A 14224-nucleotide genomic window follows, 5' to 3' on the forward strand; every position below is an offset into this window, starting at 1 on the left:
TAAAGTGAATCCATTATTGCATATAACATGACACCACTGTTTTTTAAGCAAATTCAAAGACATTGTGTGTTTTGAGTGTGATGATCTTTGACCTTAGGAGGCTATGGACGGAAGCTGATACTGGCCGACGGGGACATGGTGAAACAGAAGGGGACATGGTGAAACAGAAGGCTGATGAGCTCCTGAAAGAGTCTGAGGTCAGTGACGTGGAATTTCTTGTGGTAGGAGATCCATTTGTGACAGGGAGACCATTGATTACTGGACTTGTTTTTTATGCTGTAAAAGTTGTTCATTAACCTATTAACCCTTAGCCAAACTATCTCACCACTGCTCCAATAGGGTCAAGCCGACTTGGGGGAGATCTTAAAGAGCCTAGGATTGTTACACTATCCCCTCTGTTGCAGGAGAGCATGTCCCCACACTTCACTATACCAAGTCCCTCATGTACACTGCTCAACAAAAATAAAGGGAACACTAAAATAACACATCCTAGATCTGAATGAATGAAATATTCTTATTAAATACTTTTTTCTTTACATAGTTGAATGTGCTGACAACAAAATCACACAAAAATTATCAATGGAAATCAAATGTATCAACCCATGGAGGTCTGGGTTTGGAGTCACACTCAAAATTAAAGTGGAAAACCACACTACAGGCTGATCCAACTTTGATGTAATGTAATGAAAACAAGTCAACATGAGGCTCAGTAGTGTGTGTGGCCTCCACGTGCCTGTATGACCTCCCTACAATGCCTGGACATGCTCCTGATGAGGTGGCGGATGGTCTCCTGAGGGATCTCCTCCCAGACCTGGACTAAAGCATCCGCCAACTCCTGGACAGTCTGTGGTGCAACGTGGCGTTGGTGGATGGAGCAAGACATGATGTGCTCAATTGGATTCAGGTCTGGGGAACGGGGGGCCAATCCATAGCATCAATGCCTTCCTCTTGCAGGAACTGCTAACACACTCCAGCCACATGAGGTCTAGCATTGTCTTGCATTAGGAGGAACCCAGGGCCAACCGCACCAGCATATGGTCTCACAAGGGGTCTAAGGATCTCATCTCGGTACCTAATGGCAGTCAGGCTACCTCTGGCGAGCACATGGAGGGCTGTGCGGCCCCCCAAAGAAATGCCACCCCCACACCATGACTGACCCACCGCCAAACCGGTCATGCTGGAGGATGTTGCAGGCAGCAGAACGTTCTCCATGGTGTCTCCAGACTGTCACGTCTGTCACATGTGCTCAGTGTAAACCTGCTTTCATCTGTAAAGGGCACAGGGCGCCAGTGGCGAATTTGCCAATCTTGGTGTTCTCTGGCAAATGCCAAACGTCCTTCACAGTGTTGGGCTGTAAGCACAACCCCCACCTGTGGACGTCGGGCCCTCATACCACCCTCATGGAGTCTGTTTCTGACCATTTGAGCAGACACATGCACATTTGTGGCCTGCTGAAGGTAATTTTGCAGGGCTCTGGCAGTACTCCTCCTGCTCCTCCTTGCACAAAGGCGGAGGTAGCGTTCCTGCTGCTGGGTTTGTTGCCCTCCTACGGCCTCCTCCACGTCTCCTGATGTACTGGCCTGTCTCCTGGTAGCGCCTCCATGCTCTGGACACTACGCTGACAGACACAGCAAACCTTCTTGCCACAGCTCGCATTGATGTGCCATCCTGGATGAGCTACACTACCTGAGCCACTTGTGTGGGTTGTAGACTCCGTCTCATGCTACCACTAGAGTGAAAGCACCGCCAGCATTCAAAATTGACCAAAACATCAGCTAGGAAGCATAGGAACTGAGAAGTCACCACCTGCAGAACCACTCCTTTATTGGGGGTGTCTTGCTAATTGCCTATAATTTCCACCTGTTGTCTATTCCATTTGCACAACAACACCAAATTTATTGTCAATCAGTGTTGCTTCCTAAGTGGACAGTTTCATTTCACAGAAGTGTGATTGACTTGGAGTTACATTGTGTTTAAGTGTTCCCTTTATTTTTTTGTGCAGTGTATATGTCACAGGCGCCATCCTACTTCCGACACCAGTGTAGTGAATAGCATCAGTGTAATGCATCTTGTGGTTCTTGAAATCATGTCTCCCTGGCAGTGGGCAGAACAAATCACTAACACTTTACTTGAAGTGTTGTTCAAAATCATGACGCGTCCATAACAGTAGCTAGGTTTCCATCCAATTGTGAATATTCTGTGGATGAAAACGGGCTTAGTGTCATAACCTGCATCTTAAAATGTCATAACACATGAAAGACATTTTTATTTTTATATAGAAGGCTTATGTCAACTGGAATGACATGACTTATTGTATATGTGCCTATCAAACCTTAACATATATGTGCCTGTCATGACCTATATATTTACGCTAAGGAGAGATCTCCATGTGATCAACATAAATTCATGGTTATCTCGGACTGACGTGGAGAAACACTTACACACGTCCAAACATATTGTCCCTTGTGGCTCAGTGGGTAGAGCATGGTGCTTGAAATGCCTGAGTTGTGGGTTTGATTCCCACTTGCTGTAAGTTGCTCTGGATAAAAGTGTCTTCTAAATGACTGTAATGGACTTTTCCTGTTTACACTGCTCTAATGAAATGAATGTACTAACACTTCTTGACACACAGTGATTGACTATGGTGAGATGTTATATCACACATACTGTACACACATCACTCACCATCATAAGTTAGTAAGTATATACAGTAACCTCATTATAAACAGGTTAGAATCTGGTTGAAATAACATCATTAAAAACTGGTTGAAATAAGTTGCTTTGATGAACACCACTGTTTTTCCTCTAAACCTGCAGTTGATGCTTGCCATCATAAGCAACATCGCATGCCACAAATATTTTAAATCTCATGACCTTGGTATGTTTCAGTCCGCAATGACTACCAACTGCAGTTTCCCTTTGCTTTCCATGGAAACGGAACTAATTGAAATTGCTACAAAAACACTATCTCACAAAATCGTTTGGTATGACTGCGATGTTCAACGGAGCACCACACATTTAAGCAAAGTGTTTTTGCAGCTATTTTCCAATGGGGAAATGTTCTATGGAAACTAGTAGGACAAAACTGGACCTAACTGCTGTGTAAACACAGCAAAGTCTCTGGAAAGATCCACTGATTCATTGTACTGCACTCCCATCTGCTAGAGCCACTTGAATGGTACTCAACGTCCTGGTGAAGATCAGAATGTTTCTCTGCTCTTCTCCCCACCAAAACCACTGACCAGGAGGAGGGGAGCAAGAGTTCAGTCAAATTCTCCACTTTCCATCACGGTCACGATTTGCTCCAAGGAATGTTGGGGTTTAATAATGTTAATGACATCTAAAAACCAAGGATTCTGTTTGGGCCAAGTTTGGCTTTTGAAATAAATAAATCAAGCAGTCGAACAATAAGAGTCTGACTGCCCAAAGTACATCCAAAACCAACCTTACTGTAGCAAACTGCCAGTTGGTTTGGAATGGAAATAGAGCAGCAAAGTGAAATGGTAGACTTCATTACTCTGTCAGGTTTCTAAGGCAGCATCAGGCCATGTTTATAGTAACACTTGATGTTTATTTGGTTCTACCTCCACCACCCACAGTGACATGGTCCTGAGAGAAGTGAATACTGGAATACAATGCAGGGTCATCCATAATGCCTCCATGAACGCAGTTGAATGCTGTGGCCTCCAGGTAAGTCCACTCAAAGACATGTTGTAACCTAAAACTCACTACATCCCCACAAACATTGTCAAAAGAGCCAACTTATTACGTCTGGTCTACTAAGCCCCTTCATCTTAACTATTCTGTAGCAACGTCCCATGAAAGCAATCAAAGAACATAAATGCCATTGGGAAAGAATATCTTTGAACTGAGACGGCAGAGCAGCACGTATCCCGCTGAATGTCCAGGCCAGCCCAGGACATCATAATGTGGCCCTACATTGACCTGCCAGGGGAGCATTGTGAGCGCACGGGCCCAGCTGTCCCACCCTGCCTCTGATGTGGGGGCTGCTAGCTTAGCACAGCTGTGTCTCTCCCCAGTACCTCACGGATTAGCGTCGCTAACATCAGTGCTGGCAATTGCCAGGGTCTTCATTAGTGGGTAGTGGAGCGCATCAGATGCACTAATTGGAAGCGATCTGGCATCTCAAAGCCATTGCCAGTGAGCAATGACCGAAGAGAAGGAGGCTTTGCTTTTCTAATGAAGTGCCCAATGCCCGTTGCAAGGGGTCAAGATTTGGTGTGTTTTCCCTGCCTGTGGAACACACTGTTTCTACTGTGTTTCACCATCTCCCTCAGGGGAGGGTTATACCCTGAGGGCGTATACTATATTTGCCTGTAGAATTTACCTTTCCGTTTTAAATGTATTCCTCGTGATACTACTAATAACACATGTTAGACAATGACCAACTTCAGCTCAGATTACTTGGAATATGTGGGTTGAGAATTAGTATATTTTGTAAAACATTAGTGTAACAATTTGAAATTGGTTTCAAATAAGAGGTAAATAGATGGCTAAAATGAGCTATTACAACTGCTCTCTAATTTAGGTTTTTAAATGGTAAGAAATATATTATGAAAATGCCGGTTTAATGTGTCTTATCAGACCGGCCCTATCAAACATTGTTTTGTTCTTGCACTGCAGTGCTCTTGTGTTTAGCTTATTGGGGAAAGGGGTGTGTTGGGTCGGGTCCTAGTGAATGTTCTGGGTCTGTGTGCTTGCACGTCTTTGCCATGTGATTTTTTTTATATACTGAAAAACTAAGTCGGTTAAAAACACACACACACACACACACACACACACACACACACACACACACACACACACACACACACACACACACACACACACACACACACACACACACACACACACACAATCGATACGCTCACAGGAGCACTAAGAGACGCACTGATTCTCAGACAAGTGAACCAGAACCACAAACTCTTTATTTGAGAAACTGACCACTCTTGTCCAATGCTGTTGTACCCCATCAGAATGCAAAATATAAGCTTGTTTTACACCAATGTTTGTAAACAATGTAAACAAAAACGGTATATTCTCAACATGGTTAAAAATATTGTCATGATATGGTCATCCATGGCTCTTTCTATGAATTTGAGTGGTTACCTTTCTCCAGGCCGATCCCTCAGCTTTTTACCAAACCAGAGGCGGTGTGGCTGCTTTGTTATTGTTTCAAATAAGGATTCTAGCTTTAAAAAATGTTGTGTACATTTCTCTTGGACAGCTGTAGAACTTTGGAGAGACTGTGTCCATTGTGTTCTGGACAGACACCTGGAGACCGGAAACATTCTATGATGAAATCAAGAAGAACAGGGACTTAGGGATGAACACACTATGCCTGATTGGTGAGTGCTACAATTTCTTTGAAGTTATCAATACAAACAGATTTACAAAGTGGAAAATATGTACAGAGTAGTATGCATACACTCACTGGACAGTTTTAGGTACACCACCCCGTTCATAGATGGTGCCTACAGACAGACAGGCGTCAATTGCCCATAGCTTGCTATATAAAGCAAGCAGAGAGGCATCCAGTTACTGTTTGATTGAACGTTAGAATGGGAAAAACAAGTGACCTAAGCGACTCTGAGCGTGGTATGATGGTTGGTGCCTGGCCGCCGGATCCAGTATCTGCCGCCCTCCTCTGCATTTCACACATGACACTGTCTAGGGTTTACCGAGAATGACGCGACAAACAAAAAACATCCAGTCAGCGGCAGCCCTGTGGGGGAAAACAGCTCGTTGATGAGAGAGGTCGAAGGAGGATGGCAAGAACTGTGCACGCTAACAGGGTGGCCACAAACAGTCAAATAACAGCTCAATAAAACAGTGGTATGAAGAATGGCATCTCGAAACGCACAACTTGTCGATCCTTGTCAAGGATGGGCTATTTGCACTGACCCTACACACATTCACTAGACTATATATTTACACACTATATGCACACTCATAAGTCTATACATATATATATATATATATAAATATATATATATAAATATATATATACTCACTAGCCTAATATATATATACACACATACATACTCATTAGACATATAGAGTTGAAGTCGGAAGCTTACATACACCTGAGCTAAATACATTTAAACTCAGTTTTCACAATTCCTGACATTTAATCCTAGTAAAAGTTCCCTGTCTTAAGTCAGTTAGGATCACCACTTTATTTAAAGAATGTGAAATGTCAGAATAATAGTAGAGAGAATGATTTATTTCCACTTTTATTTCTTTCATCACATTCCCAGTGGGTCAGAAGTTTACACACACTCAATTAGTATTTGGTAGCATTGCCTTTAAATTGTTTAACTTGGGTCAAATGTTTCAGGTAGACTTCCACAAGCTTCCCACAATAAGTTGGGTGAATTTTGGCCTATTCCTTCTGGTGTAACAGAGTCAGGTTTGTTGGCCTCCTTGCTCGCACACTCTTTTTCAGTTCTGCCCACAAATTTTCTATGGATTGAGGTCAGAGCCTTGTGATGGCCACTCCAATACCTTGACTTTGTTGTCCTTAAGCCATTTTTCCACAACTGGAAGTATGCTTGGGGCCATTGTTTATTTGGAAGACCCATTTGTGACCAAGCTTTAACTTCCTGACTGATGTCTTGAGATGTTGCTTCAATATATCCACCTAATTTTCCTTCCTCATGATGCCATCTATTTTGGTAGAGATGGTGTTCTTCAGCTTGCAAGCCTCCCCCGTTATCCTCCAAACATAACGATGGTCATTGTGGCCAAACAGTTACATTTTTGTTTCATCAGACCAGAGGACATTTCTCCAAAAAGTACGATCTTTGTCCCCATGTGCAGTTGCAAACCGTAATCTTGCTTTTTTATGGCGGTTTTGGAGCAGTGGCATCTTCCTTGCTGAACGGCCATTCAGGTCATGTGGATATAGATACTTTTGTACCTGTTTCCTCCAGCATCTTCACAAGGTCCTTTGCTGTTGTTCTAGGATTGATTGGCACTTTTTGCACCAAAGTACATTCATCTCTAGGAGACAGAACGCATCTCCTTCCTGAGCGGTATGAAGGCTGCGTGGTCCCATGGTGTATATACCTGCGTACTATTGTTTGTACAGATGAACATGGTACCTTCAGCCGTTTGGAAATTGCTCCCAAGGATGAACCAGACTTGTGGAGGTCTACCATTTTTTTTTTCCCATGATGTCAAGCAAAGAGGCACTGAGTTTGAAGGTAGGCTTTGAAATAGGTACACCTCCAATTGACTCAAATGATGTCAATTAGCCTATCAGAAGCTTCTAAAGCCATGACATCATTTTCTGGAATATTCCAAGCTGTTTAAAGGCACAGTCAACTTAGTGTAAGTAAACTTCTGACCCACTGGAATTGTGATACAATGAATTATAAGTGAAATAATCTTTCTGTAAACAATTGTTGTAAAAATGACTTGTGTTATGCACAAAGTAGATCTCCTAAACGACTTGCCCAAACTATAGCTTGTTAAGAAGAAATTTGTGGAGTGGTTGAAAAACGAGTTTTAATGACTCCAACTTAATGACACCAACCTAAGCATTTCACGTTAAAGTCTACACCTGTTGTGTTCGGCGCAGGTAACAAAAAAGTTTGATTCGCTTTTTTAGATTTTGTGTGTTTGCGTCATTCATTTCTACACACTTTCACCCGTGGGAGGCTGGGACTGAACAAAGCCCTCATATTATGACTGTTTCTGCTCCAAATACAAACAGCCCTTTCCCCCTGTGTGTGCCATCCCTGGGTGCATATTAAGCAGGCCTCAATCACAGTCACAATAGCAGACTGTTTGTTTCTGTAATGGGGAGACGGCTATGAGGCAGATGGCCCGAAAGCTCATAATTTATATTTATTTGAGCTAGCGAAGCGCACACGGGAGAGCCCTATAATTCAAGGTAATGGATGCTGGTTGAAGCGGAGTCTGTGAGTTTAGGGTCACTCCCCTAAGTGTCCTATGTGTCCCCAGCTGCAAAAGGGTGTATGTGTGGGTTTGTATATATGTGAGTTCTCTGATGCTAACCCCATTGACATTAACCCCATTATTCAATTGTGTAACTGGGGAAGCCTGGCATTAGCAGTCACCTCCACACCCCAAAAGGGTGAACAAGTGCAGACAACAAAAGCAGAGGCATGCATTACTCTGATTGGGTCATCTATCATGATGACTCCCTCAGACAACATGTACTCCATAATTCTACATGACAAATCCCCATCACTATAATGGAACTAGCAGGACCATTGTTGATTGTCTTTGTGTAAGCGTCAGTGAAATTTGATGTTTCATATTATCCATCAAAATGATGTATCACTATTATCCTGGTGTGGTTTTGCATTCTCCAGAAGCATTTTCCTGAAAATGTAATGGAGCAAAGGTGACCAGAGAAGGCTGAAAGAGATAGATAATCAGATTGGTCTTGGGTCATTTGGAAAAGAAGTTGTTCATGGCCAGTTTAAGGGAAAAAACAAATGGTTCACATCTGTGGAATGATTCTTCACCACTTAGTAAATCACTTTGTAAATCAACTGCCAAACGGCTGATCTTTAATGGAATATCTACATAGGTGTACAGAGGCCCATTCTCAGAAACCATCGCTCCTGTGTTCCAATTGCACGTTGTGTTAGCTAATCCAAGTTTATCATTTTAAAAAGGCTGATTGATCATTAGAAAACCTTTTTGCAATTATGTTAGCACAGCTGAAAACTTGTGCTGATTAAAGAAGCAATAAAATTGGCATTCTTAAGACTAGTTGAGTAGCGGGAACATGAGCATTTGTGGGTTCGATAACAGGCTCAAAATGGCCAGAAACAAAGATCTTTCTTCTGAAACTCGTCAGTCTATTCTTGTTCTGAGAAATAAAGGCTATTCCATGCGAGAAATTGCCAAGAAACTGAAGATCTCGAACAACGCTGTGTACTAATCCCTTCACAGAACAGCGCAAACTGGCTCTAACTAGTGGGAGTGGGAGTCCCTGGTGCACAACTGAGCAAGAGGACAAGTACATTAGTGTCTAGTTTGAGAAACAGATGCCTCACAAGTCCTCAACTGGCAGCTTCATTAAATAGTACCTGCAAAACACCAGTCTCAACTGAAAAAGCGTGTGCAAGCAAGGAGGCCTACAAACCTGATTGAGTTACACCAGCTCTGTCAGGGGGAATGGGACAAAATTCATTGTGGGAAGCTTGTGGAAGGCTTCCCGAAACGTTTGACCCAAGTTAAACAATTTAAAGGCAATGCTACCAAATACTAATTGAGTGTATGTAAACTTCTGACCCACTGGGAATGTGATGAAAGAAATAAAAGCAGAAATAAATCACTCTTATGACATTTCACATTCTTAAAATAAAGTGGTGATCCAAACTGACCTAAGACAATTTTTACTTGTATTAAATGTCAGGAATTGTGAAAAACTGAGTTTAAATGTATAAGGTGTATGTATGTAAACTTCCGACTTCAACTGTATATCGCTTTTCTTGTAGACATTTTTATGTAGATTTACACGAGACTCCACTGTTATTATAAACTGAACATAGATATAAACGCAACATGCAACAATTTCTAAGATTTTACTGAGTTACAATTCATTTAAGGAAATCAGTCAATTGAAATAAATTCATTAGGCCCTGATCTATGGATTTCACATGACTGGGCAGGGGCTCAGCCATGGGTGGGCCAGCCAATCAGAATAAATTTTTCCCCTCAAAAGGGCTTTATTACAGACAAATAATCCTCAGTTTCATCAGCTGTCCGGGTGACTAGTCTCAGACGATCCTGCAGGTGAAGAAGCCGGATGTGGAAGTCCTGGGCTGGATTGGTTACACACATGGTCTACGGTTGTGAAGCATTGCCAAATTCTCTGAAACGACGGAGGCGGATTATGGTGGAGAAATGAACATGAACAACAGCTCTGGTGGACATTCCTGCAGTCAGCATGCCAATTGCACGCTCCCTCAAAACTTGACATTTTTAGAGTGGTCTTTTATTGTCCCCAGCACAACGTGCAGCTGTGTAATGATCATGTGGTTTAATCAACTTCTTGATATGCCACACCTGGTAGATGGATGGATAATCTTGGCAAAGGACAAATGATCACTAAGAGGGATGTAAACAAATTTGTGCACATAATTTGAGAGAAGCCTTTTGTGCTTATGGAAAATTACAGGTATCTTTTATTTCAGCTCATGAAACATGGGACCAACACTACATGTTGCGCTTATATTATAGTTCTGATCTAGCACCGGAATGAAGCACTGGCAACAACAAAAAAAACAGCTAGATTTCAATGTGCTGAAATAAAATAGAGCTATTCTGTTTGACCTACACAGTACAGTACTGGGTGCATGGCATAAGGCCACGTCCTTCATTGTGAATGTCTTTACTGCTTACAAAGGGCTTGTCTTGTCTACACCTGTCAATTAGATGCAGCTTTTAAATTCCGAACAAGATGTCTCCTCCACAGCACTTGTAGCAGTGGAAGTTGCTGAGGGGAGGACGGCTCATAATAATGGCTGGAACAGAGAGAATGGAATGGCATCAAACACATGGAAACCATGTTTGATGTTTTTGATAACAATCCACTCCAGCCATTACCATGAGCCCTTACTCCCCAATTAAGGTGCCACCGACTTCCTGTGACTTGTAGGTCTGGTCAGTATGAACCCATTGGCCTTACATTACTCCAGACCTCCACGGCAGCCATTTAATTGTTTTTCAAACAAAGTAGTGGGCTTTGAATGTACACATAAAAGCAATACCACTGTCTCTCTCCCTCCCTCCAGCCATTAGTGAGAAGATATGCGTGGGTCTGGCCAGGGTGGGAGCCGAGGACCAGGCCATCCAATACGGCATCTTGTGACCTGGCGGCCCGCTACACTCCATGATCGTGACGGGTCACCTGCACCCGCTGGAGATAGACATGCTATGTCTGTCAGCCACCACCCCCAACATACAGCAGGACCTCAACGTACAACTCCTAATGCACACACCCCATCTCAACTGACTCTCAGGATCTCTGAAGGTTCTCCACAAAGACAGTCTGAGACAGTTCCACCCAGGGCCATGTGTTGTATAGGCCTACCAACTCTTATCCATACCGTTGTTGACTTGACTCGCCTAACAGATGAACGACACAAATGCAGCAGTAGGGTCAGGGTGATGGATCAACATCATGCCATAAAAGGAGAGCCCGTGATTGCTTTAGGGCTATTGTACTCTGAATACGCCAATGTATCCGGTAGTTTAATCTCACTATGGCCTTGGAATCAGGGTCAACAAATTATCTTGACGCTCGCTGGTCGTTGTCTGTATTGTGTGTCATAAAATGTCATTAGCCTGATTGAGGAGGAAATGAAGAAAAAAGGTCACAGAGGAACAACTGCTCAGTAACAGTGTCTTGGTATAAAGTGAAGCTGTTCAGTAGTCTTGTATTGGAAAATGACAACACAGACTAAGGAAAATGCAATCAGTTATTTTAGGGTCAGTTACCCAGACCCAGATCAACCAATTCCTGGACTTTAAAACCACTTTTTAATTGAGATTATCCAAAGAGAATGCTTTTAGGTGATCAAAATGTTAGTGATTGCTACTTGCCATTTTTATTTTCTTAGGCAAATCGGAGACAACCTGGAATGCTATAGCCACCTTTTTCTGGGTCTGTAAAACCAGCCTTAATAGTATGACATTTGGTAACGTAATTATTTACAGATAGGAAATCATGGATGACAAACAGAGCAATTTCCTTGTTTAAAGATATGCACCACCTGTCAAATATGTAACAATTAACAGTGGAACTAAACAAACATTGAGATATACACAAGCTTCACCTTTTCAAGGTGAAGTTTAAACTATTATCCCATGTCAACCTCCATTCCTGCAAACACAAATAATGAGAAAGAATATAAAATGTGCAGTAAAATCATTTATTACATTTCAAAAGAAGATTGGAACTGGCCAACTGCAAACTTAAGACCAATGAGGATAATAAAATCCTGGGTTTTAGGCTAACTTCATTTTGATGTCTGTTTCAACCATCCCCTTTAACAAGGTGGTAAGCAGCTGTTCATGGTTCAAATAAAGCTGCTGTGTGCCATCCAGGGAATTATGTCAAGCGTGGTCAAGAGGAATTCTTACAACTTTCCCTTAGGAAAAATTACCCTGACAACTCTCAAAAGGATGTTCGATCAAAGATGGAACCAAAAGAGTTGGAATAAGACCCATGTCGGCCGTCTGATTCCCTCCGGGTCTTGAAGGACATGATGATTCCAGTCGCACATACGTAAACGAATGGCTTCTCACATGAGGATATGACGGATTGTCCATTATTTGATTCAAAAGGCACTTAAGAAACCCAGAATGACAGTTGAATGGCTCAAGTGTGCAAAGTGCAACTAAATGGCCAAACGGAATATGCCCCCTAGTTAATTATGTGGGACTGGTATGATAGACGTACAAACGTTGGCTTAACACAAAACGTCCATTGAAGTGTACTTAAACTCCTATCAGACAATAGTTAAATGAATTAAAACCCCATCTTAATGGGAAAAAGGATCTAACCAAGACATGCAGTATGGCCCGTGAGTTCTCAGACAAATGTCCTAAACAGTAGAATGGGTGGAAGTGTGTGTGTGTGTGTGTGTGGGTGTGCAGTGTCTGAAGCAAAGTTCTTGTTTTCCTCGCAGACGTCACATAATTGGCAGGTTTTGGTTTCCATCGTTTTTTTGTTTCCTCCCAAAAGTCAGTGTACTTGTCCTATAGCTGCTTCTGTCTTGGTCCTTGGTTTGAGATGTAAACTTTGAGATCCAGAGAGATGCGGGGGGAACATGGTGGGAAGGAACCCCCACAGCAGCACAGAGGGCTTTGGTCCCAGGACTCCCGGGGACATAGAGAGGAACGAGTCCCCCTACATCGCTGCCACTTCAATCTGGACATACAGTTGCCGTATTCCAGCCTGTGGACAAGTACAATTGAGACAAACTGTCAAGCTTTGCATCAACATCCGTCACAGTGAAGATTTTTTCCTTTCATGTCTCTGACATTTGTGGCCCGTCATTACCTAGTACAGGTGTAATGTCATTCTAATGTGGTCATGGCAGAGCTCTTAATACCTAGCTTGTCGAACTCGGATGCTACATCTGTTTCACACCTTCCACCTGGACTTGAATAGACTGATCTGCCCATAAACCAAGGAGCAACTTCATTTTGTCTGCTGACCAGTTGGCTGTTTTCAAATGTTACCAGTGATTTTGTGGTTTCCTATCTGCTGCTGGCTAATCAGTATGTGTACTTGTAGGAGAATGGCCATATGTGTTCAATTACAAAGGGATGGCTTCCGTTCCTACCTGTGTGAAAATGTTGTGTGTTTGGCTAAGAATCCATTTGCCATCAGCATCGGGTGCGATTAGCAGCTTGAGAGTGCCGATATAGACATCTGTGCATAGGGTCCAGAAGTGAGGCTCCTGCAGGTTGTACACACCCTGTAACTGCTGCACCTGCAAACACACACACAGATTTATAGTACCATTTCCCACCATGTTTTCAGCTTTGATGTGAGGGTATGGTTGACGCATGGTTGTGCAGCACTTACCCTCTGGTAGCACTCTGGCAGGGTGTTGTCCAGAGAAGGTGGAGTTCGCTGCATCAGAATCCCAATGGACTCCCTGAGCAAGGGCACCACACTGGCAGAGGGAAAGGACCAAATAAAAGTTCAGCGTGACTTATTTACCCCAACCCTACACTTTCCTGTTAACACTCACTAACCTGGCAGGCCCAGGGCATGCCAAAGTGATATTCGTGCCACTGGGTCGGGAGTCAATCTGAACAACATGAACCTTGGACAATGACAGAGCTTGCCTGGCGAGGAAGGCAGGGACCCATAACACAGGAGTGACAAATGTTACTTTAATTAGTGGAAATATGGGTAATATTTCTGCTCTAGGGCTCAATTCAAGCCCCATCTCGCAAGTTCAGCTTTACATTGTGATTTAAATTTAAACGGCAATGTACCTGCTCTAGCAGAGACCGCAATAATGGTAAATGCTGCATATGAAGGCTGTCGGAAATTCCCTTCCCATTTCTATCGCAGAATCTGTAACTCTTCAGCTTTCCAGATTGAATAGAGCCCCCAAGTCTTTGTTCCAACATAAACCTCTCAATTATCTAGAATTCCTCACAAATGGCATCACTAGGTCAAATAGGGATGTTT

The 14224-nt window shown here is 42.8% G+C and overlaps 1 protein-coding gene and 1 long non-coding RNA gene across 3 annotated transcripts in view; one reads left to right on the forward strand and one right to left on the reverse strand.

The window, feature by feature from the left end:
• On the forward strand, nt 1-12685 carry LOC116373957 (uncharacterized). Its single transcript, XR_004209652.1, has 4 exons — nt 1-197; nt 3600-3690; nt 5249-5369; nt 10803-12685. It is a non-coding gene; the product is annotated as an uncharacterized LOC116373957 (long non-coding RNA).
• The window catches only part of LOC109889079 (zinc transporter 7), a 27108-nt gene continuing 24805 nt past the window's right edge, over nt 11922-14224 (reverse strand). For both annotated transcript variants that reach the window (XM_020480250.2, XM_020480251.2), the window contains exons 9-11: nt 13607-13697; nt 13362-13511; nt 11922-12970 (exon numbers count right to left, since the gene is read on the reverse strand). In XM_020480250.2, coding sequence (XP_020335839.1) covers nt 12923-12970; nt 13362-13511; nt 13607-13697 — 289 coding nt within the window. In that variant the 3' untranslated portion in view covers nt 11922-12922. The remainder of the gene's footprint in view (nt 12971-13361; nt 13512-13606; nt 13698-14224) is intronic.

The sequence above is a fragment of the Oncorhynchus kisutch genome, linkage group LG4 (genome assembly GCF_002021735.2).
Source record: "Oncorhynchus kisutch isolate 150728-3 linkage group LG4, Okis_V2, whole genome shotgun sequence".
NCBI lineage: Eukaryota > Metazoa > Chordata > Actinopteri > Salmoniformes > Salmonidae > Oncorhynchus > Oncorhynchus kisutch.